Source organism: Simochromis diagramma, unplaced genomic scaffold (assembly GCF_900408965.1).
Source record: "Simochromis diagramma unplaced genomic scaffold, fSimDia1.1 OVJJ01000377.1, whole genome shotgun sequence".
Lineage (NCBI taxonomy): Eukaryota > Metazoa > Chordata > Actinopteri > Cichliformes > Cichlidae > Simochromis > Simochromis diagramma.
This window is the reverse complement of record NW_024387037.1, coordinates 646,295-663,305: the sequence shown is the minus strand read 5'-3', so window position 1 is coordinate 663,305 and position 17,011 is coordinate 646,295. Positions and strand designations below refer to the sequence as shown.

Genomic DNA, 17,011 nt, shown 5'->3' with positions numbered 1-17,011 from the left:
AGCTGCAGTAATGTGGATGCTGCACCGGTCCATCGTGGTGAAGAGGGAGCTGAGTGTAAAAGCGAAGCTCTCAATTTACCGGTCGATCTACGTCCCTACCCTCACCTATGGCCACGAGCTGTGGGTAGTGACCGAAAGAACGAGATTGCGGATACAAGCGGCAGAAATGAGCTTCCTCCGAAGGGTGGCTGGCCTCTCCCTTAGAGATAGGGTGAGAAGGGGGCAGACCCAGGACACGCTGGAGAGATTATATCTCTCGGCTGGCCTGGGAACGCCTTGGTGTTCCCCCGAATAAGCTGGAGGAGGTGGCTAGGGAGAGGGAGGTCTGGGCCTCTTTGCTTAGGCTGCTGTCCCCGCGACCTGGCCTCGGATAAAGCGGATGAAGATGGATGGCGCCGTGAAAGAAAACTTGCCTTTACATTTGGTCTCAACACGCCATTTAACTAGTCACCTGACCTCTCCGCTGATGCTGTTTCACTATAACTTCAGTGTTTTGAATGAAGTTGTGCAAAACACTCACAAGACATTAGAGCATCTCAAAGGAATCATTTTTACCATTTGTGATATCAGGATCATCTTCAAGCATTGGATGGTGGTGGAAAAGCTGGTGCTTTGCAAAGGCAGGAAAGATGGCAGAAAAACTGTCATCCTGGTGCCGGAAGGGTTTGCTGTTCCATCTTGTGGAGGAGGGGACAAAAAGAAGAAACTGGTGTGAGGAATCATTATTGCTATGTTTGCAAATGACTGATATGGATATGAAGACTGGCAACATGGTGCCAGGAATGTGCACTGTTATATCTTGTGAAAGATGGTTAGATGCAGGGAAACTGGCATCTCAGCAGGGAAAGCTTGCTGCTACATTTGTGAAAGAGGGATAGAAGGAAGAGAAACTGGCATCCCGGTGCCAGAAAATTTTGCTTCTACAAATTGCAAAGGAGAGATAGTAGAAAAATAAAGTGGCAACCCGGGTGACAATAAGTTTTTGTATTTTTGGAGAAAATGGTTGATGGCAGAAGCTGCCAATCCAGTGCCAAAAGAGTAAACTGCTGTACTTTGCAAAGGAAGATCAGGGAAGAAAGAACCTGGTATCACAGTGAAAAAAGTTTTGTTTTGCATTTGCAAATGAGGAATAGAGAAAGAGAGCCTGACATTCTTTATGACATCCTAGTGCCAAAAGGAATGTCTGCTGCTTAGCATATGTGGGCTAGATATGGAGAAACTGGCAACCCAGTGGTAGAAAAACTTGCTTCTGCATTTTGCAAATGAGAAACTGGCATTCCGGTGTCAGGAAGTCTGCAAATTGCAAACATGACATCCTAAAGGCAGAAGAGTTCCCTGCTGCTTTTTGTAATGATAGATGCAGAAAAGCTTGTTGCTGCATTTTCAAATAAGGGATAGAGAAAGAATCTGGCATCCCTGCGCCGAAAGGGTTCACTGTGAATTACCAATGTGGAAAAACATGCATACCAGTGGCACGAAATTTGCTGCTGCATATGCAAAGGAGGGATAGAGAAAGAACCGGACATCACAGTGCCAGAAGGGTTCACATCTGCTTTTTCCAACGATAGGTGCAGAGAGACTGGCAACTCGGTGCCAAAAGCATGCTGCTGCATTTGTAGAAGATGAGCTTGTTTTTTTTTTTTTAATCTATGCAGAGAAACTGGCATGACGGATAGAGAAGGAGGGATAGAAAACATCGAAACTGGCATCCCGTGGCTAGCAGAGATAAACTGGAATGAAGGAGCATGCAGAGGATGGAACTGGTGACTGATGTCCAAGCTGCACATTAAATGGTGTTAGGAGGCAGGTGCACAGAACTGAGCTTGTCCCTGCTACCTGGCACTGACGAGTGGGTGGAGCTAAAAAGTACGCAGTAGCTTTTTTAATTGGAGCTGTAATTTGCTTCTGCATGAAGAAGACTTTGGATTAACATTTGGTTAAGTAGGTTAAGAAGTGGTTGAAACCGAGCTACTCTGGAGACCTTACGTAAGCGTGGGTACAGCGTGGCTTCTGGGTCCTGTGTTGACATCCGTTGGCTTTTCGGCTAACTGGCCCGGCCAGTGGGCCTGTTTCCGAGCAATGTGAGTGGAGCTGGGATGGGGTTTCTCTTCACCATGGAAATGTTTCTGCGAACATACACCACTGGTGTCTTCTGTGGACGTCCTGGTCTTTTTGCATTGCTGATGGTACAGCGTACCAGTGCTTTCTTTCTTTTTCAGGATGTATCAAACTGTAGATTTTATCACTTCTACTATTGTAGAAGTGAAAAAAAAGATGTTTTCTTGTTTCACCTGCATGGAGAGCTCCTTTTGACCCCATGTTGTCTGTTCACAGCAAAATCTTTCAAAGTCAAGCACCACAGCACAAATTAACTCCAGGTCTTTTATCTGCTTAATTGATAAGGACAAGAACTGCCTGTTCATGAAATTGTCCAATTGTCCAATAACATAAGGTGGCACATGTTAAGGAGCTGAAACTCTTAAACCTTTCATCCAGTTTTAATGTGGATACCCTCAAATGAAAGCTCAGAGTCTACAGATAATGTCCATGTTTATTATATTCAGTAATATGATGGACATGGATATTACTGAATTGGAATATGTTTCAATAAACAGGTAAATAAACAAAAGTTCTATCATTCTCCGGATATATATGGACCTAACTGTATCTTTGGCAAAGGGAGGTGTGTAGTTGTTCCAGTGACTTTTCCTGCCTTTCCAACATGATCAACCTGAAACAAACCAGTAATGTAAAATCAATAGTGGTGCAATGGATCACGGTTGATCCGTAATCCGAACCGATCTCACTCCGCGGTTCGGCACGCACGTGATCCGAATATTCGAAAAAGAAGGATAAAATATGTGTATGGTGCACGTGGTCAGTCTGTCAAGCGATAGCTATGGCCAGCGCTAGCGGTCCAAGTGGAGGAGCAGAGGACTTTGCGGTATTTAAGCAGCCCTTTGTTGCCAAATCCGACTGGGCTAAAGCTATTACAAAAGCTATTGGGGTGTTTAGTTGCAGATGGGAGACCGTATTCTGTTTTGCAAAAGAAGGGGTTTAAACTAGTCAACGTGTTAGTTGATGCATTGACGCCGTGCAGCCCCACGCACGGGGCAATCCGCGGTAACTAGTTAATGCAGATCTGCCATGTTAATGCAGTTATGGCATTAATGTCATTTTAACAAGATTTACGCTGACAGCACTAGTTTAAACTATGATGAACGTGCTTGAGCCACGCTATGGCATCCCGTCGCGCGTCCACTCATTATATCACAGCGGAGTGGTAGATACAAAGCCCTGTACTGCCCTATATTGCATCTTAATTTGTTTTTATATAATTGCGTGAAATGAGTCTTGAGTTGAATGTTTTTTAATAGGCAAAAAATACTTAAATAAGTAAATGGCGAATTACATTTTTGTCTTCTTTTTTTTTCTGCTGATCCGAAAATTGATCCGATCAGTGATGAAAAAAACGTGATCCAATCCAAACTATGAGACTTTTGATCCTTTGCACCACTAAACATCACTTACTGTAACAGTTCAAAATGAAACAGATTACCAGAGTTACTGTACCACATATAAAGACTCTTATTTGTAGCGCACCTGCAGAATTTTGCCTGTTTTTGTTTTGTTTCATTTTTTAACTATGAAGACATCAAAGGTTTTACTGTGTTCAGTTCATGAAATCTGTTCATACATCAAGATTTGCTGCAGTTAGTTTTACTATTAGCATGGATATAATAACAGGGTGTTACATGTCAGCACAGAGTAGTTTTTTGCAGGTGAGAGAGATTTTGGACAGGGTCAGTCCATACATTAAAGGGTTAAATACAGGTTGACATGTTAGAAAGTATAATGATAAAAATATCCTCAGCATGCTGGGTACACTGTTCATGTTAAACCTGCTCTGCAAAATTTCAAAAAAGCAGCCGAAGGAAAAGTTGAGTAGAGAAGCGAGGTGAGGCGTGCAAGTGCTGACGGCTTTCTGTCGGGTCTGTTTGGATCCAGAAAAACAGATTTTAAGGATCCTCATGTAGGTGTAGAGAATCAGAGATACAGGGCATAGGATAACGAGAGGAGTGGAAATGAGTCCATAGATGTTATTGACTGTGGTGTCAGAACAGGCCAGTTTAACAATGGAGTAGTTGTCACAGTACACTTTGTTAATGATGTTCCCACACAGCTGCAGAGGAGCACTCAGAGAAATCAAAAGAGTGATTACAAGAAATGAGGAAAACCACGTTAGAACAATGAGCATGGATACCTTGCATGGACTCATACATGTGTGATATTGAAGAGGAAAACATATTGCAAGATATCTGTCATAAGACATGACGACTAAGTTAGCAAGCTCTGCAGTTCCATATGTGTGCACACAGAAGATCTGCAGGAAGCAGAGAGGAGCAGAAACAGTGTGAACATCAGAGAGGATCTGAAGCAGGAGGAATGGAAACAGCCCTGTACTACCATACAGCTCATTCACAAACAGGCTGCACAGAAACATGTACATAGGTTCATGTAAGCTTCTGTTCACACAGATAACCACAATCAGCAGGACATTGGCAGTAATGATTAAAAAATATAAAGACATAACGATCACAAAAAATAAATATTTCAAATTCCTGCTGTCAAAATAGGCACTGAACACCAAGAATGAACTCTGAGATGAGTTTACCGTCATCCTCCTCTCCATTCAAAAAACAAAGGTAATACTGTTTGCAGGATCCATATTATTTATCATCACATCATATAACCACAGGTTTTCAAAACAGTGAAACTCCAACAAAGCAACAGACATGAAACAGTTGGGGAAGAATTTCACTGATGATAATCCATCATGGTAAATGTCCAGCGCTTACCATTCAACAGAGTGCTTAGGCAACATTGGTTATGACATTGTACTCAGACCCCTGAATCACTCCCCACTGAGCTAAAGTTCTGCTTCTGCTTCTTCACAAACTCTGTTCTGAAAACACGCCCACTGTGGCACACTGACCTCATCACTGAAAGAATGCCCCAAGGGTCAGAAAAAAAAATCCTTCATGAAAACACAGGTGGAAAAATTATCAGGTCGCCCAATCTTTTAAGCTATGAGTGCTCAATTCACCTCCTCAGAGACTTCATATGATCACAAGAAATCAATGTGTAAACTACAATTCAATAAATAATTAGATCAAACACATGTGAGACTAGGAAAAGTCAAACAATCAGCTGTACTCATTTATGAAGGAACAAAAATGAATTCACACAAGTCACTGAAGATGTTTACATCACGACATTTGAATATTTATTGTATAGACTTTATTCGAAATGGCGCCGTGAAAGGGAGCCGGAGATCGACAGACGGATTGGGGCTGCAGCTGCAGTAATGTGGATGCTGCACCGGTCCGTCGTGGTGAAGAGGGAGCTGAGTGTAAAAGCGAAGCTCTCAATTTACCGGTCGATCTACGTCCCTACCCTCACCTATGGCCACGAGCTGTGGGTAGTGACCGAAAGAACGAGATCGCGGATACAAGCGGCAGAAATGAGCTTCCTCCGAAGGGTGGCTGGCCTCTCCCTTAGACATAGGGTGAGAAGTTCGGCCATCCGGGAGGGGCTCAGAGTAGAGCCGCTGCTCCTTCGCATCGAAAGGAGCCAGCTGAGGTGGTTGGGGCATCTGACAAGGATGCCCCCTGGGCGCCTCCTGGGTGAGGTGTTCCAGGCATGTCCTACTGGAGGCCCCGGGGCAGACCCAGGACACGCTGGAGAGATTATATCTCTCGGCTGGCCTGGGAACGCCTTGGTGTTCCCCCAGATAAGCTGGAGGAGGTGGCTAGGGAGAGTGAGGTCTGGGCCTCTTTGCTTAGGCTGCTGTCCCCGCGACCCGGCCTCGGATAAAGCGGATGAAGATGGATGGCGCCGTGAAAGAAAACTTGCCTTTACATTTGGTCTCAACACGCCATTTAACTAGTCACCTGACCTCTCCGCTGATGCTGTTTCACTATAACTTCAGTGTTTTGAATGAAGTTGTGCAAAACACTCAGAAGACATTAGAGCATCTCAAAGGAATCATTTTTACCATTTGTGATATCAGGATCATCTTCTAGCATTGGATGGTGGTGGAAAAGCTGGTGCTTTGCAAAGGCAGGAAAGATGGCAGAAAAACTGTCATCCTGGTGCCGGAAGGGTTTGCTGTTCCATCTTGTGGAGGAGGGGACAAAAAGAAGAAACTGGTGTGAGGAATCATTATTGCTATGTTTGCAAATGACTGATATGGATATGAAGACTGGCAACATGGTGCCAGGAATGTGCACTGTTATATCTTGTGAAAGATGGATAGATGCAGGGAAACTGGCATCTCAGTAGGGAAAACTTGCTGCTACATTTGTGAAAGAGGGATAGAAGGAAGAGAAACTGGCATCCCGGTGCCAGAAAATTTTGCTTCTACAAATTGCAAAGGAGAGATAGTAGAAAAATAAAGTGGCAACCCGGGTGACAATAAGTTTTTGTATTTTTGGAGAAAATGGTTGATGGCAGAAGCTGCCAATCCAGTGCCAAAAGAGTAAACTGCTGTACTTTGCAAAGGAAGATCAGGGAAGAAAGAACCTGGTATCACAGTGAAAAAAGTTTTGTTTTGCATTTGCAAATGAGGAATAGAGAAAGAGAGCCTGACATTCGTTTTGACATTCTTTATGACATCCTAGTGCCAAAAGGAATGTCTGCTGCTTAGAATATGTGGGCTAGATATGGAGAAACTGGCAACCCAGTGGTAGAAAAACTTGCTTCTGCATTTTGCAAATGAGAAACTGGCATTCCGGTGTCAGGAAGTCTGCATATTGCAAACATGACATCCTAAAGGCAGAAGAGTTCCCTGCTGCTTTTTGTAATGATAGATGCAGAAAAGCTTGTTGCTGCATTTTCAAATAAGGGATAGAGAAAGAATCTGGCATCCCTGCGCCGAAAGGGTTCACTATGAAATACCAATGTGGAAAAACATGCATACCAGTGGCACGAAATTTGCTGCTGCATATGCAAAGGAGGGATAGAGAAAGAACCGGACATCACAGTGCCAGAAGGGTTCACATCTGCTTTTTCCAACGATAGGTGCAGAGAGACTGGCAACTCGGTGCCAAAAGCATGCTGCTGCATTTGTAGAAGATGAGCTTGTTTTTTTTCCAATCCATGCAGAGAAACTGGCATGACGGATAGAGAAGAAGGGATAGAAAACATCAAAACTGGCATCCCGTGGCTAGCAGAGATAAACTGGAATGGAGGAGCAGCAGAGGATGGAACTAGCGACTGATGTCCAAGCTGCACATTAAATGGTGTTAGGAGGCAGGTGCACAGAACTGAGCTTGTCCCTGCTACCTGGCACTGACGAGTGGGTGGAGCTAAAAAGTACGCAGTAGCTTTTTTAATTGGAGCTGTAATTTGCTTCTGCATGAAGAAGACTTTGGATTAACATTTGGTTAAGTAGGTTAAGAAGCAGTTGAAACCGAGCTACTCTGGAGACCTTACGTAAGCGTGGGTATAGCGTGGCTTCTGGGTCCTGTGTTGACATCCGTTGGCTTTTCGGCTAACTGGCCCGGCCAGTGGGCCTGTTTCCGAGCAATGTGAGTGGAGCTGTGAGCTTTGCTGGTGGTTGATCTTGCTGAATTTCGTGGAGGTGGTGAGCAGCTGGAGTTACTTCATAAATGGATTTAGCAGAAAGGAGATGACTAGATTGAGCAACAAAGCAGACTGGATTGTTGTGCGGCGAGAAAACTGCTCGAAAGTTTCCCTCGATGGTCTGCAGCATTCAGCACTCCCTGAAGCACCGCCATGACATTCATTGTGTTCGATATTCTTGGACTGCCTGAAAGGGATGCGATGAAGCAGAGCTGAGCAAAGCAAATGGAAGGGTGAGTAAAATAATGTTACTCTTGTGAGATAAGCTGTGTTAAAAACCTTCTCAAAAGGTGTACGGAGGAGAACGAACAGCTTCCTAGGGGGATCATATAGATAAGAACCGGAAGGCACTTGTTTGGAGGCATGGTCTCACTCCTGAAATTCAGATACTTTATCTCCAATTCTGATTCTTTTGATCCTGATTTATATTCATTATATTATTCCTGCCTCTCTTGTGTTCCCGATTTGTAATTAACTTGATTGTGACTACCTTCATTATTCCTGGAATTCTTAGTCTTCTCTGTTTCTTTTGGATTGTGGGCTTTGCTTGCCTCTGTTTTTAGATTTATTTTTAGGACCTAAACAACCTTAACAAAGGCTCACCTTTAATCACGAACTTGATTAATGAAAACATTCTTGGCAAATGCTTTCGCTTTCGTCCGTCTTGCGCCGGTCCAAGAATTTCACCTTTTATTGTTCTCATAAGTTTGCCTCAGAAGCCTTTATTTGAGCGATCACTCCTCCTGTTAACATACCATCTCTGTTTGTGTGTGGATAATTAAGCTGTGAAGTCATAACCCATGATTGTATTATAGGAGTAAAATCAGACCAGCCCCTCTCTGAGGCACTGTTGCTTTCCAGGTTATCTCTTGTTTCCCTCATGAAATCTACACATACAGCACATGTAAAAACTGTGGATATCTTTAGTTTTATGTAGCAGTGTATTTACATTTTTCATCTTTATTTATTTGCTTTATTTGAAGTGAGTGTCTTTAACAAAACAATTTCCTGCTGGGCAGTGTTGGGAAGGTTACTTTATAAAATGTATGTATGTATGTAAAAAAAACCGATGTGGGCTTCATAGATAATTGGCAAATCTTCTGGAGGAAACCTGGTCTTGTTTGGAGAGACGGCATCCATCCCACTTTGGATGGAGCAGCTCTCATTTCTAGAAATATGGACAAATTTATTAAACCCCCCCAAAATATGAGTATCCAGAGTTGGGACCAGGAAGCAGAGTTGCAGTCTTACACGCCTCTCTGCAGCTTCTCTCCTCCTGCTACCCCCCCAAAAACCCATCTCCATAGAGACTGTGTCAGCTTCCAAACAGACAAAAAACAAACTAAAAACCAGCAACAAACAACTTAAACATAAACAATTACAAAGAAAGAACAATACAGTATCCACATCTGAACCAAAGAGTAAAACAGTGAAATGTGGATTATTAAATATTAGGTCTCTCTCCTCCAAGTCTCTGTTAGTACATGACTTAATAATTGATCAACAAATTGATTTACTCTGCCTTACAGAAACCTGGGTGCAGCAGGATGATTATGTTAGTTTAAATGAATCAACACCCCCGAGTCATTCTAACTACCAGAAACCTCGAAGCACAGGCCGAGGGGGCGGTGTGGCAGCAATCTTTCACACCAGCCTATTAATCAACCAAAGACCCAGAAAGACTTTTAATTCATTTGAAAGCCTGATGCTGAGCCTCGTCCACCCCAGCTGTGAAACTCAGAAACCAGTCTTACTTGTTATCATCTATCGTCCACCTGGGCCTTACACAGAGTTTCTGTCTGATTTCTCAGACTTTATATCTAATTTAGTTCTGAGCTCAGATAAAATAATTATTGTGGGTGATTTTAACATCCATGTAGATGTTAAAAATGACAGCCTCAACATGGCATTTAATCTGTTATTAGACTCAATTGGCTTCTGTCAAAATGTAAAAGAACCCACCCACCACTTTAATCACACTCTAGATCTTGTTTTAACATATGGCATAGAAACTGAACATTTAACAGTGTTTCCTGAAAACCCTCTCCTGTCTGATCATTTCCTGATAACATTTACATTTACAATAATTGATTACACAGCAGTGGAGAGTAGACTTTATCACAGTAGATGTCTTTCATCACCATCAACACAGGAGCACCACAGGGATGTGTCCTCTCGCCACTGCTCTACTCCCTCTACACTTCAGATTGTGTGGCCACCCACGGCTCCAACACCATTGTGAAGTTTGCTGACGACACAGTGGTGTTGGGTGCCATCTCCAACAACGATGAGGCGGCCTACATGGATGAAGTGAAGAATCTGGCATCATGGTGCCAGGACAACCATCTCCAGCTGAACGTTGGCAAGACCAAGGAGCTGGTGGTGGACTTCAGAAGGAGTCAGCACAGAGACTACAAGCCCATTATCATCAATGGTGTTCCAGTGGAGAGGGTGCAGTCCTTTAAGTATCTCGGTGTCCACATCTCCTCAGACCTGACATGGGCTGCCCACATTCAGGTCCAGACCAAAAAGGCTAGGCAGCGCCTGTATCACCTACGACAACTGAGGAAGTTCAGGGTCTCTCCAGAGATCCTCAGGATTTTCTATGCAGGCGCTGTGGAGAGCATCCTCACACAGAACATGACATCGTGGTTTGGGAACAGCTGTGTGAAGGACCAAAAAGCTCTCCAGAGAGTGATCCGTACAGCAGAACGCTGCTGCAGGATTGCTCTCCCCCCGCTTCAGGACACCTACACCAGGAGATGCCGGACTAGAGCAGCGCAGATACTGAAGGACCCGTCCCATCCTGGCAACAAACTGTTCCAACTTCTGCAATCTGGTAGAAGGTTCCGCATCATCCGGGCAAGGACAGAGAGACTCAAGAGGAGCTTCTATCCCCAAGCCATCCAGGCCCTAAACACACACACACCCGCCCTCTCACATCATCTATAATTGACTGAGACAGGACTCTTCCAGACACTCTAAACTCACCTGCACAATGTACATTTTAAATTCCTTTAATTTTAAATATGTTCATATCGTCTATTCTTTAAAATACTCAGATTGTCTATTCTTATTTAATTCACTTAATGTACAGACTTCACCTGCTTGCTGCATACATGCTACTACTGCACATTCACCTAATGTATATATTATATATTGTTCTTCATGTTCTTCCACTCTCCCGCCCCCTTTTTACACAAGTCGAGGAGTGTGTCAGGTTACATTTCACTGTGTGTTATACCTGTATAACTACGCATGTGACCAATAAAGAACCTTTAACCTTTCTGAAAGCGCTGTAACTAAGTTTAAGAATATAATCCACCCACTGTTATCATCTTCAATGCCCTGTACCAACACAGAGCAGAGCAGCTATCTGAACGCTACTCCAACAGAGGTCGATCATCTTGTTAATAATTTTACCTCCTCACTACGTATGACTCTGGATACTGTAGCTCCTATGAAAACCTCAAATTAGAAGTACCTGACTCCATGGTATAATTCTCAAACACGTACCCTAAAGCAGATGACTCGTAAGCTGGAGAGTCACAAATTTAGAGGATCATCATTTAGCCTGGAGAAATAGTTTGCTGCTTTATAAGAAAGCCCTCCGCAAAGCCAGAACATCTTACTATTCATCACTGATTGAAGTAAATAAGAACAACCCCAGGTTTCTCTTCAGCTCTGTAGCCAGGCTGACAAACAGTCAGAGCTCTGTTGAGCCAACCATCCCTTTAACATTAACTAGTAATGACTTCATGAACTTCTTCACTAATAAAATTTTAATCATTAGAGAAAAAATTACCAATAATCATCCCACAGATGTAATATTATCTACAGCTACTCTTAGTACCATTGATGTTAAGTTAGACTCTTTTTCTCCAATTGATCTTTCTGAGTTAACTTCAATAATTACTTCCTCCAAACCATCAACGTGTCTTTTAGACCCCATTCCTACAAAACTGCTCAAAGAAGTCCTGCCATTAATTAATGCTTCGATCTTAAATATGATCAACCTATCTCTAATAATCAGCTATGTACCACAGGCCTTCAAGCTGGCTGTAGTTAAACCTTTACTCAAAAAGCATCTCTAGACCCAGCAGTCTTAGCTAATTATAGGCCAATCTCCAACCTTCCTTTCATATCAAACATCCTTGAAAGAGTAGTTGTCAAACAGCTAACAGATCATCTGCAGAGGCTTATTTGAAGAGTTTCAGTCAGGTTTCAGAGCTCAGCACAGCACAGAAACAGCTTTAGTGAAGGTTACAAATGATCTTCTTATGGCCTCTGACAGTGGACTCATCTCTGTGCTTGTCCTGCTAGACCTCAGTGCAGCGTTCGATACTGTCGACCATAATATCCTATTAGAGCGATTAGAACATGCTGTAGGTATTACAGGTACTGTGCTGCAGTGGTTTGTATCATATCTATCTAATAGACTCCAGTTTGTGCATGTAAATGGAGAGTCCTCTTCACACACTGAGGTTAATTATGGAGTTCCACAGGGTTCAGTGCTAGGACCAATTTTGTTTACATTATACATGCTTTCCCTAGAGGACGCAGGACAGACCTGGCACACCCAAACGTACAGTGAGGGTGTACTGGGAACATCTAGGCAGAGGCCCCCGTCCGCGAAATCTTCAACGCACACCTCCAGCAGAGCTTCAACAGCATTCCGAGGGAGACTGGGGACATTGAGTCCGAATGGACCATGTTCAGCACCTCCATTGCCAAAGCCGCTGCACAGAGCTGCAGCCACAAGGTAGTTGGTGCCTGTCGTGGTGGTAATCCCGAAACCAAATGGTGGACACCTGAGGTGAGGAGAGCCACCAAGCTGAAGAAGGAGTCCTACCGGGCTTGGTTAGCCTGTGGGACTCTGGAGGCAGCTGATAGGTACCGACAGGCCAAGCAAAATGCGGTGCGGGCTGTGGCGAAAGCAAAAACTCAGTTGTGGGAGGACTTCAGAGAGGCCATGGAAAAAGACTTTCAGACTGTCTTGAAGAGATTCTGGCAGACCGTCAGGCGACTCAGGAGGGGAAAGAGGTGCTCTACCTGCACTGTGTATAGTGTGGGTGGAGTGCTGCTGACTTGGACTGAGAAAATTGTCAGGCGGTGGAAGGAATACTTCGAGGACCTCCTCAATCCCACTGGCACGTTTTCCATGGCAGAAGCAGAGTCTGGGGATGAGGGGATGACCAGCCAATCTCTGGGGGCGAGGCCACTGAGGCAGTTAAACAACTCTTTGGTGGCAGAGCCCCTGGGGTGGATGAGGTCTGACCCGAGTTCCTAAAGGCTCTGGACGTTGTAGGGCTGTCTTGGTTGACATGTCTCTGCAATGTTGCGTGGAGATCAGGGGCATTACCCCTGGACTGGTCCCCATCTTTAAGAAAGGGGACCGGAGGGTGTGTTCCAACTACAGGGGAATCACACTCCTCAGTCTATGCCAGGGTGCTGAAGAGGAGAGTTTCTTTAGTCCAACCTCGGATACAGGAGGAACAATGCGGTTTTCGTCCTGGTCATGGAACACTGGACCAGCTCTTTATCTTATCAAGGATACTCGAGGGTGCATGGAAGTTTGCCCAAACAGAACAGAACAACATGTGTTTTTTGGACTTGGAGAAGGCATTCGACCGTGTCCCTCGGGGGGTCCTGTGGGTGGTGCTCCGGGAGTATGGGGTGTCTGCCCATTGCTACAGGCCATTCAGTCCTTATACAACCGTTGCAAGAGCTTGGTCCGCATAGCCGGCAATTATTCAGACTCGTTCCTGGTGTTGATGGGGTCTGCCAGGGCTGCCCTTTGTCACCGATTCTGTTCATAATTTTTATGGACAGAATTTCTAGGCGCAGCTAAGATGTGGAGGGCTTTCTCAGGATCTCATCTCTGCTTTTCACAGATGATGTGGTTCTGTTGGCTTCATCAGGTGATGGCCTGCAGCTCGTCTTGGGACGGTTCACAGCCGAGTGTGAAACGGTGGGAATGAGAATCAGCACCTCCAAATCTGAGGCCATGGTCCTCAGCCGGAAAAAGGGTGGAGTGCCCACTCCGGGTCAGGGACGAGACCCTGCCCCAAGTGGAGGAGTTTAAGTATCTCGGGGTCTTGTTCACGAGTGATGGGAGAAGGGAGCGGGAGATCGACAGACAGATTGGGGCTGCAGCTGCAGTGATGCAGATGCTGTACTGGTCTGCTGTGGTGAAGAGACAGCTGAGTGTGTCTGAGTGGAGATCTGGGCTTCTCTGCTTGGGCTGCTGCCCCCACGACCCGGCCCCGGATAAGCGGAAGAAAATGAATGGATGGATGGATGCTTCCCTTAGGCAGTATCATCAGAAGCCATAATATACATTTTCACTGCTATGCAGATGAACCCAGCCAAAGTGCTTGCTCATAGGGGGTCATATGAATTTTGGGTTTTTCTCTGTATGTATTATTGTACAATATTTGTGATCGTGGCTTAAGAGTTGGCAGTTTGTCTTGTAATCGGAAGGTTGCTGGTTTGAATCCTGGTTCTGCAAGTCGCGGTCAATGTGTCCATGGGCAAGACACTTCACCCGTTGCCTACTGGTGGTGGTCAGAGTGCCCGGTGGCGCCAGTGTCCGGCAGCCTCGCCTCTGTCAGTGCGCCCCAGGGCAGCTGTGGCTATATTGTAGCTGCCATCACCAGTGTGTGGATGTGTGTGTGACTGAATGTAGTGTAAAGCGCTATACAAATACAGGCCATTTACCTTTTACCAATATAAAGGACCTTGAGGCGGCGGTGTTTGTGATTTGGCGCTGTATTAATAAAATTGAATTGAATTGAATGAACTAACCTCAGCTAACGCCAGCTAACATTGTTAGCTCGGTGCTGAATATCTTTCATTAATAGTAATAAAGATCACACAGCAATAGTACATTGAAGATAATGAAGTTTCCCATTTTTATTATGAATTGTTGTCGGATTTTCCAAGTAAGAAATGCATTCCTGCCCGTGCACTGCTGGCTCTGGGTCCATTGTGTAACTGATGCCACCAACATTAACAGGACGCTGACATTAGAGCCTCTTATTGCATGTTTTGTTTGGGTGTCCAGCAATCAGAATCAGAGAAACTTTATTAATCCCAGATGGAAATTGAGTTCAAAACTCTTTTTCTAAAAACGAGCCATGGGTCGTACTCAAACCCCGAACAGCCACTGCCAGTCATGTGATTTATGACTACAAGCTCATCCAACTGAGCTACACCTGCACCTGACAGTGTTTAATCACCAAAATTGGAGAAGGCACAGAGAGGGGATAGCCTAACAAATGAAACCAGAAATGACCCCTTCAACAAAGTCCCAGCTCGTGGGAAGGACAAAAAAGGAAGCCACATGTGATATTTTAGCAAAGTGTTTAATTAAGATAACCACAGCAAAGTAATCTTTTTCAAACAGTGTTTATTTCTGTTGTTCTGATTTATCTATTTTTGTTTTACCATAATTCAGTGACAGCAACTACAACAGAAAGGATTTCTCTCTGGCTTACGTTTTTACCTAATGCTTGTCTGTTTGTGAGGTTTATATCAGTTCACTTCATAAAAACAACTCTTTAACCATCAAGATAAAAAAAACTTTATTAACATGAAACTGACATGACGGTGGCGTGGTTATGTATTATACTGAACATCTTAGACATATATGAAAAATCACAGCTACATGGATGGCTTATATTTTAGAGGAAGGAGACTTGATCATATTGTTTTTAGATGCTGGACATTTGTGTACATGATCAGAAGTACAGAGTGATTCAAAACACACTAGATGCACTTGTCGTGTGAAGTCTGCTCAGAAGTTTTTCCAAACATCCAAAAGAAAAGTTTAGGACTTCAAAGTTGAATTTAAACATCCTACATGTGTAAGAATCACAGCGACATTTTATAGCACAGCACATGTCTTATTTTAGACATTTGTGTCCCATACATGATCGGATTTAAAAGCGGTTGAATGATGAGGAAATACAGAGACAGAAAGATTCGCAGAGCACTGGGTACACTGGTCGTATCAAACCTGCTCTGGAGTATTTCAAATAAACACCCAAAAGAAAAGTTTAGGAGGGAGGCCAGGTGAGGCGCACAGGTACTGACGGCTTTACGTCTCATCTGTCTGGACCCAGAAAAACACACTTTGAGTATTTTCATGTAGGAGTAGAAGATTGGAAGCAGAGGAACTAAAACAGTGATGACAATACCAAAAAGCCCAAAAAGATTATTCAGGTTGGTGTCTGAACATGCCAACTTTACAACTAGGTAGTTATGGCAATACAGCCCATTTATGATTTTCCCACACCACGTCAGACGGAGGGTTAAACACAACGTGATCGTGAATTTCACAAAAGAGTACAACCATATGACAACAATGAAGATAACTACTTTGTTATCCGTCATATGTGATTTGTAGTGCAGGGGATAACAGACAGCGAGATATCGGTCATAAGACATGACGGCTAAATTACAAAACTCTACGTGTCCATACGTGTAGAGACAAAAGATCTGCAGGAAGCAGAGAGGAGCAGAAACAGTGTGAACATCAGAGAGGATCTGAAGCAGGAGGAACGGAAACAGCCCTGTACTACCATACAGCTCATTCACAAACAGGCTGCACAGAAACATGTACATAGGTTCATGTAAGCTTCTGTTCACACAGATAACCACAATCAGAGACGTGTTCACAAAAACTATACTAAAGTATAACAGCGCAATTAACACAAAGAACAAGTATTTCAAACTTCCTACATATATATATGTGCTGAGGATAAAGTAAGGCACAGTTGAGTTCACCATTGTTTTTGCTTCAAGTGAAAAAGCAAATGTTTGAAAACTAGAAACAGGTTTGCTTCTCATGTCTCATCACACACTCATTCTTCTGACAAATGCTGCTTTGCTGGGTTTAAAATGTTCAGGTTAAAGTGAAACACTCACGAGCAGAAATAGTCCAACATTTACTCTCATGCCTGCCTCCAGTACTCTGAACTTGTTTCTGCAGCCGATTTCTGCACTGAGGCTTCAGCAACATCTGCTGCTTTATATTTCCCATAATAGTTCCCATAAGAGCATCATTAACGCATGTCAGGCCAAGCCATCAGTACAGCACACACTTTACTGTAGTAGATGCCTGTTACTATTCTGATATTAAAATATGATGTGAAGGTAAACTAGAAAACTGCGATAATCCTGTGTGGAGTTTTAAAAATACAGTGTTGAACCAAAAGATGAATTTTGATATTTAAATGATAAAATAAAAGGACAGTGTGTGCCCATTTGTTTCTACATTAAAATTTTCTGTCAGAAAAAAAACACACATACAAATATATGATTTCTTCAAGGATTAAAAAAAGCATCGTTATTAAAAGTA

At 43.6% G+C, this 17,011-nt stretch overlaps 2 protein-coding genes across 2 annotated transcripts; both read right to left on the bottom strand.

Annotated features, from left to right (window-relative positions):
- Positions 1–3,751: 3,751 nt before the first annotated feature.
- LOC120740856 (olfactory receptor 11A1-like) lies at positions 3,752–4,802 on the bottom strand. Its single transcript, XM_040043351.1, has one exon. It carries the CDS (start codon positions 4,691–4,693, stop codon positions 3,752–3,754), a length of 942 nt encoding a protein of 313 aa, XP_039899285.1. The 5' UTR covers positions 4,694–4,802.
- Positions 4,803–15,522: 10,720 nt separating this feature from the next.
- On the bottom strand, positions 15,523–16,518 carry LOC120740855 (olfactory receptor 142-like). The gene has a single exon (XM_040043350.1). The coding sequence runs from the start codon at positions 16,498–16,500 to the stop codon at positions 15,523–15,525; it is 978 nt and encodes a 325-aa protein (XP_039899284.1). The 5' UTR covers positions 16,501–16,518.
- Between the last annotated feature and the right edge of the window lie 493 nt (positions 16,519–17,011).

Coding starts and splice junctions, on each gene's coding strand:
- LOC120740855 (XM_040043350.1), bottom strand. CDS start 16,500: ATGAGAAGCAAACCTGTTTCTAGTTTTCAAACATTTGCTTTTTCACTT.
- LOC120740856 (XM_040043351.1), bottom strand. CDS start 4,693: ATGGAGAGGAGGATGACGGTAAACTCATCTCAGAGTTCATTCTTGGTG.